Source organism: Heteronotia binoei, chromosome 3 (genome assembly GCF_032191835.1).
Source record: "Heteronotia binoei isolate CCM8104 ecotype False Entrance Well chromosome 3, APGP_CSIRO_Hbin_v1, whole genome shotgun sequence".
NCBI lineage: Eukaryota > Metazoa > Chordata > Lepidosauria > Squamata > Gekkonidae > Heteronotia > Heteronotia binoei.
The window spans coordinates 136,295,853-136,310,682 of NC_083225.1; the positions used below are offsets into that span (position 1 = coordinate 136,295,853).

Below are 14,830 nucleotides of genomic sequence, written 5' to 3' on the forward strand. Positions count from 1 at the left end.
TCAGATTTTTTGGACTTTTTGAAATCCTTTGATTGTGTCTTCCTTCAGGAAACATGGGCAGAAGACAGTTTTAGACTGACGGATTTTAAAGTTTTTAATCTCCCCGCTTATAGATCTCACTCTAAAGGTCGCAGTAAAGCAGGCATGGCTGCTTTGGTGAAATCCAGCTTACCATTTAAGGTGATCCTCTTGGATCCTTGCCCGCCAATTGCCCAGGCTTTATTGCTGTCCTCCCCAGCACTGACCCTAATCATGATTAATGTTTATTTAGCCCCTTCTAATGGCGAGCTGGAGTTTGATGCTGTCTGGGAGAAATTTTCTGACTATGTGACGTCTTTGTCTAGGAAATTCCATACTGCTCAGCTCATGATTTTTGGTGATTTTAATGCTCGGATAGGCAGTAACAATCAGATACTCAATAGGGTTTAGGTCTGGAGACATGCTTGGCCAGTCCATCACCTTTACCCTCAGCTTCTTTTTGGAGGTGTGTTTGGGGTCATTATCATGTTGGAATACTGCTTTGCAGCCCAGTCTCCGAAGGGATCATGCTCTGCTTCAGTATGTCACAGTACATGTTGGCATTCATGGTTCCCTCAATGAACTGTAGCTCCCCAGTACCGGCAGCACTCATGAAGCCCCAGACCATTAGTCTGCTGTGTTCCATTGGCTGAGGATTGAGGCACTGCTTTGCAGAGGAGAGAAAGAAAGCCTTCCCTCAATAGGCTGATGGAGGGAACAGAGAAACAACCACAGAAAGCCTTCCCTCAATTGGCACTGCCTCATAGAAGAGATAAAGAAAGTCTTCCATTGATTGGCTGAATGCAGCCAGCTTGGATGGGAGATAAAGAGGAAAGCTGAATAGGCAGGGCAAGTAAGCAGAACCACCTGAGTGTTCCTGGTGAGTATGTAAAAGGAAGAGAAGCAGCAGAGTCTCTCTGTTTGTTTGGAGGAAAACTCTACCCCCTAGACGTCTCTGCTTTTGTTTTCCTGTTAGTCTGAAGAAGTTGGTTGAAATATAGCAGATAGTTACATTTAGCAGCTCCAGTGAGTCAGTTCCCCCACTGGGGTCACAAAGTGTGTGCTGTGTTTATTTTGGCTCCTTTGTGAGTGTGTATGTGTATATGCATGTTCAGTTTCATTTAGTGCAGGGGTGGAGAACCTTTTTTCTGCCAAGGGCCACTTAGAAACTTATAACATAATTCGCAGACCAGCAGGAACTCGTTAGCATATTAGGCCACACCCCCTCTATTAGCATATTAAGCCCCACCATCTGGGGTAATCAAGTGGAAGTTGAATAGGTGGAAGCTGGCTCCCACCCCCCACTCCAGTCACCCCTCCTTCCCTCCCTTCATGCAGAAACTGCAGCTGCTCCCACCAGACCCAAGGCACCCACATACCCTACCAGCCTCCTTCACAAGATGAAGAAGAAGATATTGGATTTATATCCCGCCCTCCACTCCGAAGAGTCTCAGAGCAGCTCACAATCTACTTTACCTTCCTTCCCCACAACAGACACCCTGTGAGGTGGGTGGGGCTGGAGAGGGCTCTCACAGCAGCTGCCCTTTCAAGGACAACCTCTGCCAGAGCTATGGCTGACCCAAGGCCATGCTAGCAGGTGCCAGTGGAGGAGTGGGGAATCAAACCCGGTTCTCCCAGATAAGAGTCCGCACACTTAACCACTACACCAAACTGGCTCTCCCATCACTCAGGCTCCAGAGACAGAGAGAAATAAATAAATAAAGGGAGATAAAGAAATGAAAGGGAAGAAAAGGAATTAAAGGAAATAAAGAAAGGGGAAGAAAGGGGGGGGGAGAAATGGAAATAAAGGGAAATAAAGAATTGGAGGGGGAAGAAAAGAAAATAAAGAAAGGGGGAGAAGAAAGAGAAACAAAAAGGGGGAACAAAAACATGAAAGGGAAACAAAAACATGACCACCACCACCCCGCCAGCCAACCACCCTGGGAATGGTGCTATGCAGCGTGGCTGCCCAGCCCAGCAACCCCCGCCAGCCAGCTGAGCCCAGGGAGGCTGTTGCACAGCTCACCCAGCCCAGCGATTCCCATTGGTCAGCTGGGCCCGGGGAGGCCGGTGCGCCCAGCCCAGAAATCTCTGTCGGCCGGCAAGAATTGAAGAGCACTCGGACCAGTGATCACTGCTGGCCAGCTGGGAATGGGGAGGCCAGTGCGCAGCCCCACAATCACCACCGACCAGCTGGGCCCTGGAGGCCAGCGCACAGCATGGCCCGGAAATCCCCACGGGCCAGCTGGGCCCCGGGAGGCAGCTGCGATCCAGTCCGAGGGGTCTTGCAGCCGTTTACAGCCCACAGACTGGATATTCCCCACCCCTGATTTAGTGGAAGTGCAGCCAGCTATTGGGGTACAAGGAAATGAAAACTATTCAGGGGAACTGCATTGTTGTATTTTTATTTATGTTTTTCGGGGAGAATGGGAAAGTCTCCTGGCTCCACCTCCATAGTCTCCCAGCTCCATCCCAAAATCCCCTAGTATTTTCTGAGTTGGAGCTAGCAACCCTATAACCAAGCTTGGTTCTGTCAGTAAAAGTTGGGGGGAGACATTTTTGAGGCCTATTTTAGTCATTGAGGGACAGCTCATTGGGGCCAGTCCTGACTAGGGTTGCCAGTTTCAGACTGGTAGGAAATTCATGGAGATTTTGTGGTAGAGTCTATGGAAGCCAGACTTTAGTGAGGGGAGGGGCCCTAGCTGAATATAACACCATAGAGTCCACCCTCCAGAGCAATTATTTTCTCCATGAGGAAAGAGATCTGTTGTCTGGAGTTCAGTTGTGATACTAGGAGATCTTCAGCCTCCACCTCAATGTTTTCTGCCATAAACCTGGAGAAAATGGCACACTCTGAATCATATACCCTGCTGAGGCCACCCCCCCACCCATGTCAGCCATTGTGACATGGCAGTTCCACAGCTTTGGCTGTAGAGACTGACTGGGTGACCCTCTTCTCTGATAACCTACCCCTCATTTCCCTACTTTCTCAATTTCCCTTCTCAATAGCTGCCTTCTTGACATACCTTACCTCCCTCTATCTTTCCCTTCCCTTCCCTCCCCAGCCCCCCCCCCAACAAGGCCACAACACTCACCCACAACAAATTTCCAGCACCTGTTTCTCCTCACAACAGGCCTTATTACTAGTGATTCTATGTTTCTGTGATTCTAAGTAAATGTAAGCCCTTTTCCTTGCTTTCACATATGTTCCTGGTCAGTTGCTCTTTTAAATCTGCCTGTCTCATTACAAAAACATCAGTGGAATCAAAATAAAGCAAATACGTATGTGTTTCAGATAGTAGCTATGTTGGTTTGCAGTAGAACAGCTAGATTTGAGTCTAGAAGCTCCTTAAATACCTTACATTAGCACCTGAGAGTCAACGATTGTGCTCTTCAACATTGTTGGCATCTAAGGTGCTACTGGACTCAAATCAAGATGTGTGTGTGTTTGTGATGCTAAGCCTCCACACACACACACATACAAACACAAGTACTTTTCAGTTTGTGGAATTTATAGGCATTCTTGCCTATAAATATTGAGGTTGCTCTAGTTCCTGAATCTGTTGTAGTATAATCCCAGATCCCTTCTATCAAACTGTTCTGTTCACCCAGTTACATTACTAGATGCAGAGCAGATATCTTCTCAATAGAGGCCATCACATCAATTTAAAAAGGTTAATATAATTTGCCATCTGCCTGTTTGGGATGAACCAGTCTGCACTGGGTGAATTGTTTTAGGTGATCAATCTTCCTTCCTTCCTTCCTTCCTTCCTTCCTTCCTTCCTTCCTTCCTTCCTTCCTTCCTTCCTTCCTTCCTTCCTTCCTTCCTTCCTTCCTTCCTTCCTTCCTTCCTTCCTTCCAACATTTTATTGTTGTAAGTGAGTTTTTACGGCAGGATAAGTAAATTGGAGGACTTTGGGGGAGTATTACTGTTTGTACTGGTTAAGATAAAATAAGAGAACTGGATAAAAACATAATAGCAAAGTAACCATTTTTATGTTGTAGTAAAACAATTTCATTCACAGAGCTTGAAATCAATGAATGTTATCTATGTGCTAAATAACATGGATAGATCACTTCAAAATGCTAGCAATAATAGTGAATTTAATAAAGCGCCCACTGTTTTCCATGTACACTCTCTGAGGAGCAATGGGACTGATATTTCAATTACCAAACAGTGCAAACCTGAGTAGAGTTACTCCAGTTTAAGCCCAATGATTCCAATGGGCATAGACTGGATTTTTTTTTTTTTTTTACACAATCAGATCACAGATGACTTATGGCAACCCTGTAAGGTTTTCAAGGCAAGGGGACACTGAGAGATAGTTTGGCATTACCTGCCTCTGTGTCATAACCCTGGACTTCCTTGGTGGTCTCCCATCTAAATACTAGCCAGGGCTGACCCTGCTTAGCTTCTGAGATCTGAGCCTGCTTCGGCGAGGAGGGCGGGGTATAAATAAAAATTTAATAATATTAATAATAACTATATTAGGCAAGCCTGCACTATCCAGGTCAGAGCTAGAATGAAATAGAATCACACTGTAAATACACCAAATAGGGTCACAGTTCATTTGAGATTTAAAGCAAGAACACCCCCAGCTAATGTCTAATTTTCTTCAATCCAGGTATACCTAGGCTGTAAATTAGTAAACCAGTGACAAGAACTTAGTGATGGAAAGCTAAAAAGAGATGTGTTGGCAGCTGACCAGAATATGCAAAATACTATGACAACAGAAACAATCTGCTAGTCAGTCTTGAATGGGAAGCTGGTAAAAACCTAGGATTGGGAACCAGTTCAACATTCAGAAGTTTTGACCAAAAATGAAAGTGCTGATTGGCCCCATTGCACTTACACTGCCTCATGCCTGATATTTTTTTTAAAAAAAAAATCCCATTGAAAAAGAATGATAAGAGAAGGATAATTACATATGGCCTTAATTGCATAGCATACATTGTGGAGATAAACAGCATTTGTCATTTTCAAAAGAAAATAATCATAATTACTGTATAGCCTTCAGAATACTTAATTGTCTTTGAGTAATTATCCCTTTTTCCCCTCTATACCATGTTCAGCTTAGTTTGCACAATAATTAAAGAAGTACAATACAAAGTAAAGTGGACTGCCAGTTTTTTTAACCTTTGGAATTTTGGAATTGCTCTTTACTCTGTTTAAGGATTTCTACTATTAAGTTTAAATGGTTCCTATATAAATGAGCTTTGCCTATTCACTTTGATATCTGCCAAACATGTTTCTTACCTATGGCTTAGTCAATTAATGAGTAAGAAAATCACAAGTTTTATGCAGTTTATGATATACTACCTCTCTAGAATTCATTTATGTCATTATTTCTTGCAAGAGTAACAAGTCTGTCTTCCAGACAATAAAAATAATGAGAATTTCACCACTACAGTGGGATAGGTAGGGATCCTTCCGAACTCTCCTTATACAAATTTCTTTCCAGATTTTGAATTCTTGGTCTGATTTTAAAGTGGAACTGATGCAATAAGAATCTCCAATTGCTCTGTTTTTCCACACAACACACTGAACATGCACAGCTTTTTTTTTTTCTCCTCTTCATTATTAATGTGCATGTATGCATTAATGAAACACCGTAAAGCAACAATCTTGATTTAACTATATATAATATACATCATTATGTAGCAATGCACAAGAACTCATATACATTAATAAAGTATTTAGGGTTGCCAAGTCCAATTCAAGAAATATCTGGGGACTTTGGGGGTGGAGCCAGGAGACTTTGGGGGTGGAGCCAGGAGACATTAGGGGTGGAGCCAAGATCAAGACTGTGACAAGCATAATTGAACTCCAAAGGGATTTCTGGCCATCTCATTTAAAGGGACAGCTGGGAGGCTGGCAACTTTGGGACCCAGGCAGCGTGGCTTGGAGAGGGCTGGGCCACAGCTGCTGGCTGAGCATCGGAACACCTCCCCCCGCTCCCCGGCATCCTCGTCGGGCCGCCCCAGGAGAACCGGCCCTACTGCTGTGCTCCTCATCCCGGCAGGCAGGGGCTGCTTTCACCGTTCCCCCCAAACTTCATACTTCCTGCTGCTGCTTTCAAGCTGGAGTCCGGCTTGCAAATGCAAAAGTGTGGGGCCTGGCTTGCAAATGCAAAAGATCGCGGGATCCTCCGCATCACCTGGAGCCCCTTCAGCCGCCTCTCCTGCTTCCTGGTCCGGGAAGGGGCGGCTTCTCCCTGCATTGGTCAGCCGAGGAGGCGGGGGCCAAAATTTGACAAGTGCCAGGAAGGGAAGGGGAGGCTCGGTGTGCTTTTGCAAGAGGAGGCGGAGACGGAGGGAGGGAGGGGAAGGATGCTTGGCTTGGGATTGGTGCGGGGCAGGGCGACAGCCCAAGTGTTACCCGGAGCGCAGGAGGCCAGGCCAGGTGGCAGAAATGCCGGCAGAAAGTTTGGGCTGCAATTTTACCTCAGAGGCGGAGCTGTCCAAATGCCCCATGAGCACTGCAAGTGGCACCAAAATTGGTGCCGTTGCCCCCCCTCCCCCTGCTTCCAGATTTTTGGAGAGCGGGGGAAGAGGCTGCAAATCCAGGGGTCCCCCACCAGGGCGGGAGGGTTGGGAAGCCTAAAAGTATTGCATAAAAGACCTTAATGGATTGTGTATGCTATTATCAAGAGTCCCTTTTTTGGCAATCCTATTAATGCATATGTGTGCACCAATAATATATACTGTGCATGTTTGCTTTCTGAATATATTTTACAGAAAGCAAACTTTTTCTATATATGGCAGTTACATGATTCATAACTTCTGAGTATAAGTATTTGTTTAGTTGTTGTTATTATTATTATTATTATATTGGATATAAATCCTGATTCAAAACTTATTTTTGAATCTGAGGATACAGCCTTCTGTGAAGAAACCTCTGAGTTCAATCATTCTAGAGCAAAAGGCCACCCTAAAGAAGAAGATAAAGTAGAAGAAGACCAAACTAGAAAAATTAAAGACAAAATGACAGAATATGCCGGAATGACCAAATTAAAGGCCAAATTAAACAAAAGACTAATAAAAGGATTTGAAAAAAATAGGAAAACAGCTATACTAATTATAGACAATGATGGAAAATGAGTGAAATGAATTTTTACTTGCTTTGATCTGTATTAAAGTTATAGAAATGCTGTTTTTATTCATCAATATACTAAAACTTATCAGTACATTTAACATAGCCAGTATTATGTACAGAATGGACTTTCTGAAATAATGTTTCATATAAAATCAGTCTTTAATACATATACAGAGCTATTCTATTGCTATATTCTTCTGAAATATTTTTAATATTGTCTGCCTTTGTATTGTGGTTGTAATAGCTATATTATTAAGATATATCAATATTCCAAAGCAACATAAAATTAGTTTAAATTTTAATAGTTTAATAAACAACTTCTGGGCCTTAAGTTTATATAGTATATCAAGATTATTAACTATCTGCTGATGGAGAGCCAGTTTGGAGTAGTGGTTAAATGTGCAGACTCTTATCTGGGAGAACCGGGTTTGATTCCCCACTCCTCCACTTGCACCTGCTTGCATGGCTTTGGGTCAGCCATAGCTCTAGCAGAGGTTGTCCTTGAAAGGGCAGCTGCTGTGAGAGCCCTCTTCAGCCCCACCCACCTCACAGGGTGTCTGTTGTGGGGGAGGAAGGTAAAGGAGATTGTGAGCCGCTCTGAGACTCTTCAGAGTGGAGGGCGGGATATAAATCTAATATTTTCTTCTTCATCTTCTTCTTGATGTAGCAGATTTCAATTAGTATTGATAGACCACTTCCTGTCCATTTTATTGTTGATCATCCTTGTATATATATATATATATATATATATATATATATATATATATATATATATATAATATTTTTATATATAATATTTTTATGAAATTCTCATTTCCCTGCTCCCTTTTCTTTCTGTACCTCTATTTTATCTAAAAAATAAAAACCTATTTTAAAAAAGAAGAGGATGAGCAGCAGCTAAGCTTCAAATCCATGGCCTCGTTATTGGCCTCTCCAGTATCATTTGCATGCTAGAATGCCTTTTGATATCCAATTACAATACTATTCCCTGCCAGCAGGCTGCAAATGAACTCTTTTCCAGCTACACACTCAATCACTTGTGAGTAGCTTTAATTGTTGTTTTTCAACAAGAAGACCAGGGAATTGGGCTCATGACTGCTGTATCAATAGAAGCAAAGTGTGCAGAACCTGTAAATTGTAATAGTAAGCAATAACATAATAATGGTGATTATGGAAATAAGGAGCATGAATAAGAGAAAAAAATTGATCTTTCTGTAGCACACACCTAAACACCTCTACATTACTCACTGAGTAATATATAGCTTTGAGGGTTTGTTGTTATATTTGGGCAATGTATGTGTTTTCTTGATTAGAGTTATTTATTTTTCATGATATGGCTGGGTAGTTTTCAGAGGCTACCCACAGTGGCTACAAATAGGGATGCCAGCCTCCAGGTGGGCCTGAGCATCCCCTGGAATTAAAGCTCTTCTCCAGACAACAGAGATCAGGTACCCCGGAGAAAATGGATGCTTTGAAGGGTGGATTTTCTGACATTGTACGCAATTGAGGTCCCTGCCCTCCCAGGATCCAGCAATCCTATCCCCCCATCTCCTGCTGGTGGGCAATCCTTGCTGCAAAAGTGGCCCAGGCCTCAGCTCCAAATCAGTGTATGCAGTAACTGAACTTATGAGGAAGAAAAGTCTCTCTCTGTATTCTAAAACAAACTGGATTTTTAAAGAGCCACTAATATTAACTAACATTGCTAATTTTAAGCCAGATGAGATCATCCAAATGAACATTCCTAGTATTTATGAGTTAGCATCCAAGAACTAGACTAGTCCAAGAAACTTTCAGATTGCTAAACAATAAATGAATATTCTTATTCAATGTGTACCCTGGACATGTTTGGTGCTTCTCCTACAGGAACAACATACTTTCAAAGAGAAGGAAGTATTACAGCTCATCAAAACCACCCTCATTCCCTGCTTCTACTCCAGGCAGGGCCAGTGCCAGGCTTGCTGCCCTAGGCTGGGAGGGTGGGGGCTACTCCTCCCTCCTGGGTGTTTTTGGGAGGATTAAATGGAAAAGGGAAAAATACAATTAGGCAGCAATCCTAAGGATCCTTTTCAAGCAGACCTGTTTAGGATTACACTCTTAGAAACAGAAATATTTCTTCAAAATCAGACGGTGAGCAAGATATGGCTGAGTAATTTCTAGTTTATTTATTATGTTGACATGAGATGTGCTAAGAGAGGAATTTTATTTTCCCAGTTATAATCAAGATTATTGTTTCATGACAATCTGTAGATTAATAAAACATAAGAAACAATGGATAAAATCCCACCCCCACCCCACAAAAAGCTTGCAGTGATGTGATAACATGTTAGCATTAATGAAGTGTGGAAAAAAGCAGCTTTTGGAGAATTGCGCCCCCGAAACATTATGGCCATTAGTTGCTTTCAAGCTGACTTTAAACAATTATTCTCCCATAAAGATACTTTGTGAAAAAAGCCTTTCAGAAAGAATGCTTTCAGAAAGACAATCTTCTTGTTTATTTGCAAGCTAAAGTAGGTAAATGCCAAAAGATGGTATATTTCACTTCAAAAATGACTTGCATAAATATTCAACATGAATGTTTAGCTTTGCTGCTCTTAAATTCCAAAGTAAGTTTTAAATGGATTTCTTCAGGCCTATAGGAAGATAGAGGAGGGGAAGTGAGAAATTACATCACTATATAGGATATTTTTCATTGTTATTTACTCAAGAGTTCTGTAAATTTATCTCAGGTTTTTAATCCATTCTTTGTTGAATTGCCTTTTTCTCTCTGTACCCCATTGCAAACCAGGTATGCACTACTAAAGGTAGTGTGAATGTCTGGTTCTTCTGTCTACCTTCCTTTAATGTCTACTCAATAAAATGTATTCTTTCTACATATCTCTGTCTCTATGACTGCCTGCCTGTCCTTGGTTCCCCCATTACCCAGTCTTTCCACATTCTTGTATCCAATTATTTCCTTTTACTTCCCTCAATCTCTTATTTTCTGGGCTGGTGTCAGTACACATGTATACTTCTTGTTCCTGGTTCTAGCAGCAACAGTACAAAAGGCTTTCTCAACTAGCGATTCACATACTAATAGAATTTTACATATGGGGACCCCACAAGGATCTGCAGGGAACATTTTATTCTCCTTCCCATACTATTTCCTTTTTCCCTTCCATGAAAGCCCCAATAGCTTTTCCCCAATAGCTTCCCCAATAGGATGGGGTAAACTTATCTTAACAGTAGTATGTGTGAAATGGATCTCGGGGTCTTAGTCGACCATACACTGAACATGAGTCAACAGTGTGATGTGGTGGCTAAAAAGGCAAATGCAGTTTTGGGTTGTATCAACATAAGTATAGTGTCCAGATCACATGAAGTGATGGTATCGCTTTACTCTGCTCCAGTAAGACCTCACCTGGAGTATTGTGTTCAGTTTTGGGCACCACATTTTAAGAAGGATACAGACAAGCTGGAACAGGTCCAGAGTAGGGTGATGAAGATGGTGAGGGGTCTGAAGACCAAGTCCTATGAAAAAAGGTTGAAGGAGCTGGACATGTTTAGCCTGGAAAGGAGGTGATATGATCATCATCAAGTACTTAAAGGGCTGTCATATAGTGGAATTGTTTTCTGTGACCCCAGAAGGTAGGACCAGAACCAATGGGTGGTGGGCTCTCCTTCCTTGGAGGTTTTTAAACAGAGGCTAGATTGCCATCTGGCAGCAATGAAGATCCTGTGAATTTAGGGGGAGGTATTTGTGAGTTTCTTGCATTGTACAGGGAGTTGGACTAGATGACCCTGCATGTCCCAACTCTATGATTCTATGATAGATCCAATTTATATAAAAGTCTTCATGACCAGACAGCTGATGTTGAAGTTCAAATAGCAAAGGGAAGAAAAGGTCTGGGACATCTCTGAACATTGACCAAAACAGAACAAATAAACACACACAGGTCTCTCCCCACCCTCCTCTTCTGTTTGTCTGAAATTCTCTTGTACTGTATTTTAACTATTACTTATATGTAACCATGAAGTGAATGCAATCAGGAAGCTTTGCTATGCCAAACAAATTAATGCTATGCATCTATCCACATTTGTATGCACTATACACTTAGAAATGCATAATGTTTCCGTTATTGCTAGTAACCAGAAACTCCTGAAGGGAGTTTGGGGAAACTGTGGATATGAAGAAGAGTGACTATTACAGAAGGTTTAATTCTAAGATGGATGCTGTAAGGAGATAGGCCATGTCAGCACTGCTTAGGGTTGCCAAGTCCAATTCAAGAAATATCTGGGGACTTTGGGGGTGGAGCCAGGAGACTTTGGGGGTGGAGCCAGGAGACATTAGGGGTGGAGCCAAGATCAAGTCTGTGACAAGCATGATTGAACTCCAAAGGGAGTTCTGGCCATCACAGGAGGACATTTAAAGGGACCGCACACCTTTTAAAAGCCTTCCCTCCATTGGAAATAATGAAGGAAAGGGGCACCTTTTTGGAGGGCTCTTAGAACTGGACCCCCTGGTCCAATCTTTTTGAAACTTGGAGGGTGTTTTGAAGAGAGGCACTGGTTGCTACGCTGCAAATTTGGTGACTCTACCTCAAACAAACAGCCCCCACCCACAGCCCCAGATAACCACAGTTCAATTCACTATGGGAATCGCTCTCCCTAGGGAATAATGGAGCACCCAGCAGTCATTTCCCTCCCCCCCCACCGCTTTCTGATGACCATGAAGCGGGGTGGACTCCAAACAGGGGGATCCCGTGCCCCCACCTGGAGATTGGCAACCCTACAACAGATGCAGGAATAAGATCTGCAGTCTTGGAAGGTTCCACCAGCCCCACATTTGTCTGCTTTGTTTCCTGCCTGCCGACGGGCTGGAAGAAGGATGAGAGAGGAGGGGGCGAAGCGGCGGGGCGAGCAAAAGCAGCCGGGGGAGGCGAATGGATTCGGGAGAGAGATGCAACTTGCAAGCGGTGGGGCCGCAGAGCCAGAAGGCAGGAAGGAGAGCGACGGGGACCGACGGAGGCGGCGTTAGAGGGATCAGAGCAGCAGCCCCGAGGAGCCCAGAAAGGCCGGGAAGGCGACAGACCTGGAGGCTCCCAGCCCGGTTGCACTGCAGGGCAGGTTCCGGCCAAGGCCTCCGCGGCCGGAGAAGCAACCAGGGCTCGGCGCCGGCAAGCCAGCTCTTCCAGACTGGGGCCGCCGCGCAGCCGCCGCTCTGCCCAGCCAGGGGGTGGGAAGGGAGGAAGCCGTCGCATGGCAGGCCCTAGAGCCCGGCGGCTCTCCCTTTGCCTGGCGCAGTGGTGGGCACACTGGCTTAATATAGGAGCCACATAGAATAAACATCACATGTTTGAAAGCCTCAAGACATGAATGTCAGCGGTAGGTAGGTAGGAAGGGGGGGGCGGCGGGGGGCGTCGTCCGCTCGGGGATGGGGCGCCCGCCGTTTCCCTCCCTCCCCCGCTTCCGTTTTGGGGGGGGCGGGGGAAGAGGGTGGAAATCCTGGCGTCCCCCGCTAGAGCGGGAGGGTTGGGACGCCTAGCACTGCTAGGTCAAAGTAGACGTGGGTTTAGAAATTGTTCCATCATAGAACAACCTGATCCAGCAATGTTGGGGTATTTTTGGCTAGAGAAAACCCAGACAGGTTATGTGTTTTTTCCGTGACCACATAGTGGGTTTTTTTGCCAAAATAGTCTGTCATCAAGTTGGTAAAGATCCAAGAGTGGTTGTAAGAACTTGACTGGGTTAGAAGAGTGGGAAGTTGTTTGTTTTTTACAATGTCCATTTAGTGTTGTATCTTATTCTTGGGATATCTTGGTTTGTCTCAGTTATTCACAAATCTTCAATGAAAAAAATAGTTCAGGAACAGGTATTTGTCCACCATCATTCACAGTTAAGGCAGATATAAAGAGTTTTATGTCCTACAGTTTTTCTGTTCTCCTTTTGTAGCTATCTTGCATCTAATGATTCAGCAATTCCCCTGGTTAGTTTTCATATTCTGATTATTTAAACAATTTCTTGTTGTTTGTCCTAATACACCTAACAGTATGCTTATTTCTTGTCTTCTTTTTTGCTGGATATTTTGGGGTTTGTCCTAACATTTTATGATTGTCTCCAACACTCATGGTGGCCATTTTGCAGTGGCACCTGTTATATTCTCTCAAGATTCCAAAATTGCCTGAAATCGCAGCAAGGTTTGGTCAGTGTTATACTCTACCCCTTCTTTGAGATAGAGAAAAGCACTGTTTTCAACATGACTGTACATTGGTTTTCTCCAATCCTCTAGGTTGGATATAGGCTTGAATCCCTTGTCAATTTCTACTATAGGAAAGGACTGTGATTTTTACCAGCTCCCCACTGCTACTGTAGACTTTACCTTCATAATGTTTTTTGGGGGGAAGGGTTGCACTATTCCTTAGTTACAGTATTTTTGGGAACATTTGAGGCTCCATTGTGGGGGGAGGGGGGGAGTAAAGAAGTCCTGTTTGACTGACTAGACTTCCTTTCACTGTTCTATTTCCAGAGCTCAGTAAGTCTCCCCAGGAGTTATCAAACAGTTCACTAAATCAAAGAATCAATTACTGAAACATTTTTCCTTTCATATTTCATTGGCAATTCTCCCAGTCTTCCTATATGCTGAATAAATACAACAATAAATTAACAGTGAACATTTTAAAAAAATTAAATGCAAGAACTTATGTCCATTACATGGGTTTTTCTCTCTCAAAATGATGAAATGTTCATTAGCAATGCTCCCTCTAAGCTGTGGAGTCTTGTGAGCAAAAATTCTGCTTTATGAGTTACTGGCATTAACATTAGGTTTGCCATACCCCAGGTCCAGTGGGGGTTCTCCTGCTTTCCCAGGCTCCTTCCCGCTCCCAGTCAGCTGGCCGGTGGGGGGAAGCCCCGCCCCCACAGCCACCATGTGCCTTTCCACCTCCAGCGGCTTCGGATTTCACTTGAAAAGGCTTCCTCTTGGGTGTATCTGTGTCTTTAAGGCTGAATGGGGGTGGGGTGGAGTAGGAAGAAGAACATGGCTGCTCCCAGTGGCTGTGAAAGCAGCCCAGTCCCTCCGTTGGTTGCACAATCTTTTCAGAGGTCCTTTGCATAGGAAAGGTAAGCTTGAACCTTTGGTTGCTCTGTGTTACTTTGATGAAGTTGGCAACTCATGAGTAGATATGCCAATCTCCCGCTTCAGAGTCATCAGGAACAGGAGAGGGGGAGGGAAATGTCTGCTGGGCACTTCATTATTCCCTATGGAGATCAATTCTCATAGGGTATAATGGAGAATTGATCTGGGGGTATCTGGAGGGGCTGTTTTTTGAGGTAGAGGCACCAAATTTTCAGCATAGCATCTGACTCTCCTCAAAATGCTCTCAATGTTTCAGAAAGATTGGACGGGGGGACAATTCTATGAGCCCCAAAAGAAGGTCCCCCTATCCTTCCATTATTTCTAATGTAGGGAAGGCATTTAAAAGGTGTGCGGTTCCTTTGAATGTGATGGCCAGAACTCCCTTTGGAGTTCAGTTGTGCTTGTCACAACTTTGCTTATGGCTCCACCCCCAAAGTCCCCAGATATTTCTTGAATTGGACTTGGCAACCCTAATTAAAATTGTGAGAGAGCAATTTGGCTGCTGCATAAATTAGTTTGCTCTGGAGCCATCCTTCCTGAGCTAAGACAAAAATATGTGAACCGGAGGCTAAAAAACTGAGCTAGCTCACAGTAACTCAGCTTAG

At 43.8% G+C, this 14,830-nt stretch overlaps 1 protein-coding gene across 1 annotated transcript in view; it reads right to left on the minus strand.

The window, feature by feature from the left end:
* LOC132569104 (uncharacterized protein K02A2.6-like) overlaps window positions 1–12,351 on the minus strand; it is an 87,564-nt gene extending 75,213 nt beyond the window's left edge. The window contains exon 1 of the mRNA XM_060235285.1: window positions 11,884–12,351. Coding sequence (XP_060091268.1) covers window positions 11,884–12,351 — 468 coding nt within the window. The remainder of the gene's footprint in view (window positions 1–11,883) is intronic.
* Window positions 12,352–14,830: the final 2,479 nt, after the last annotated feature.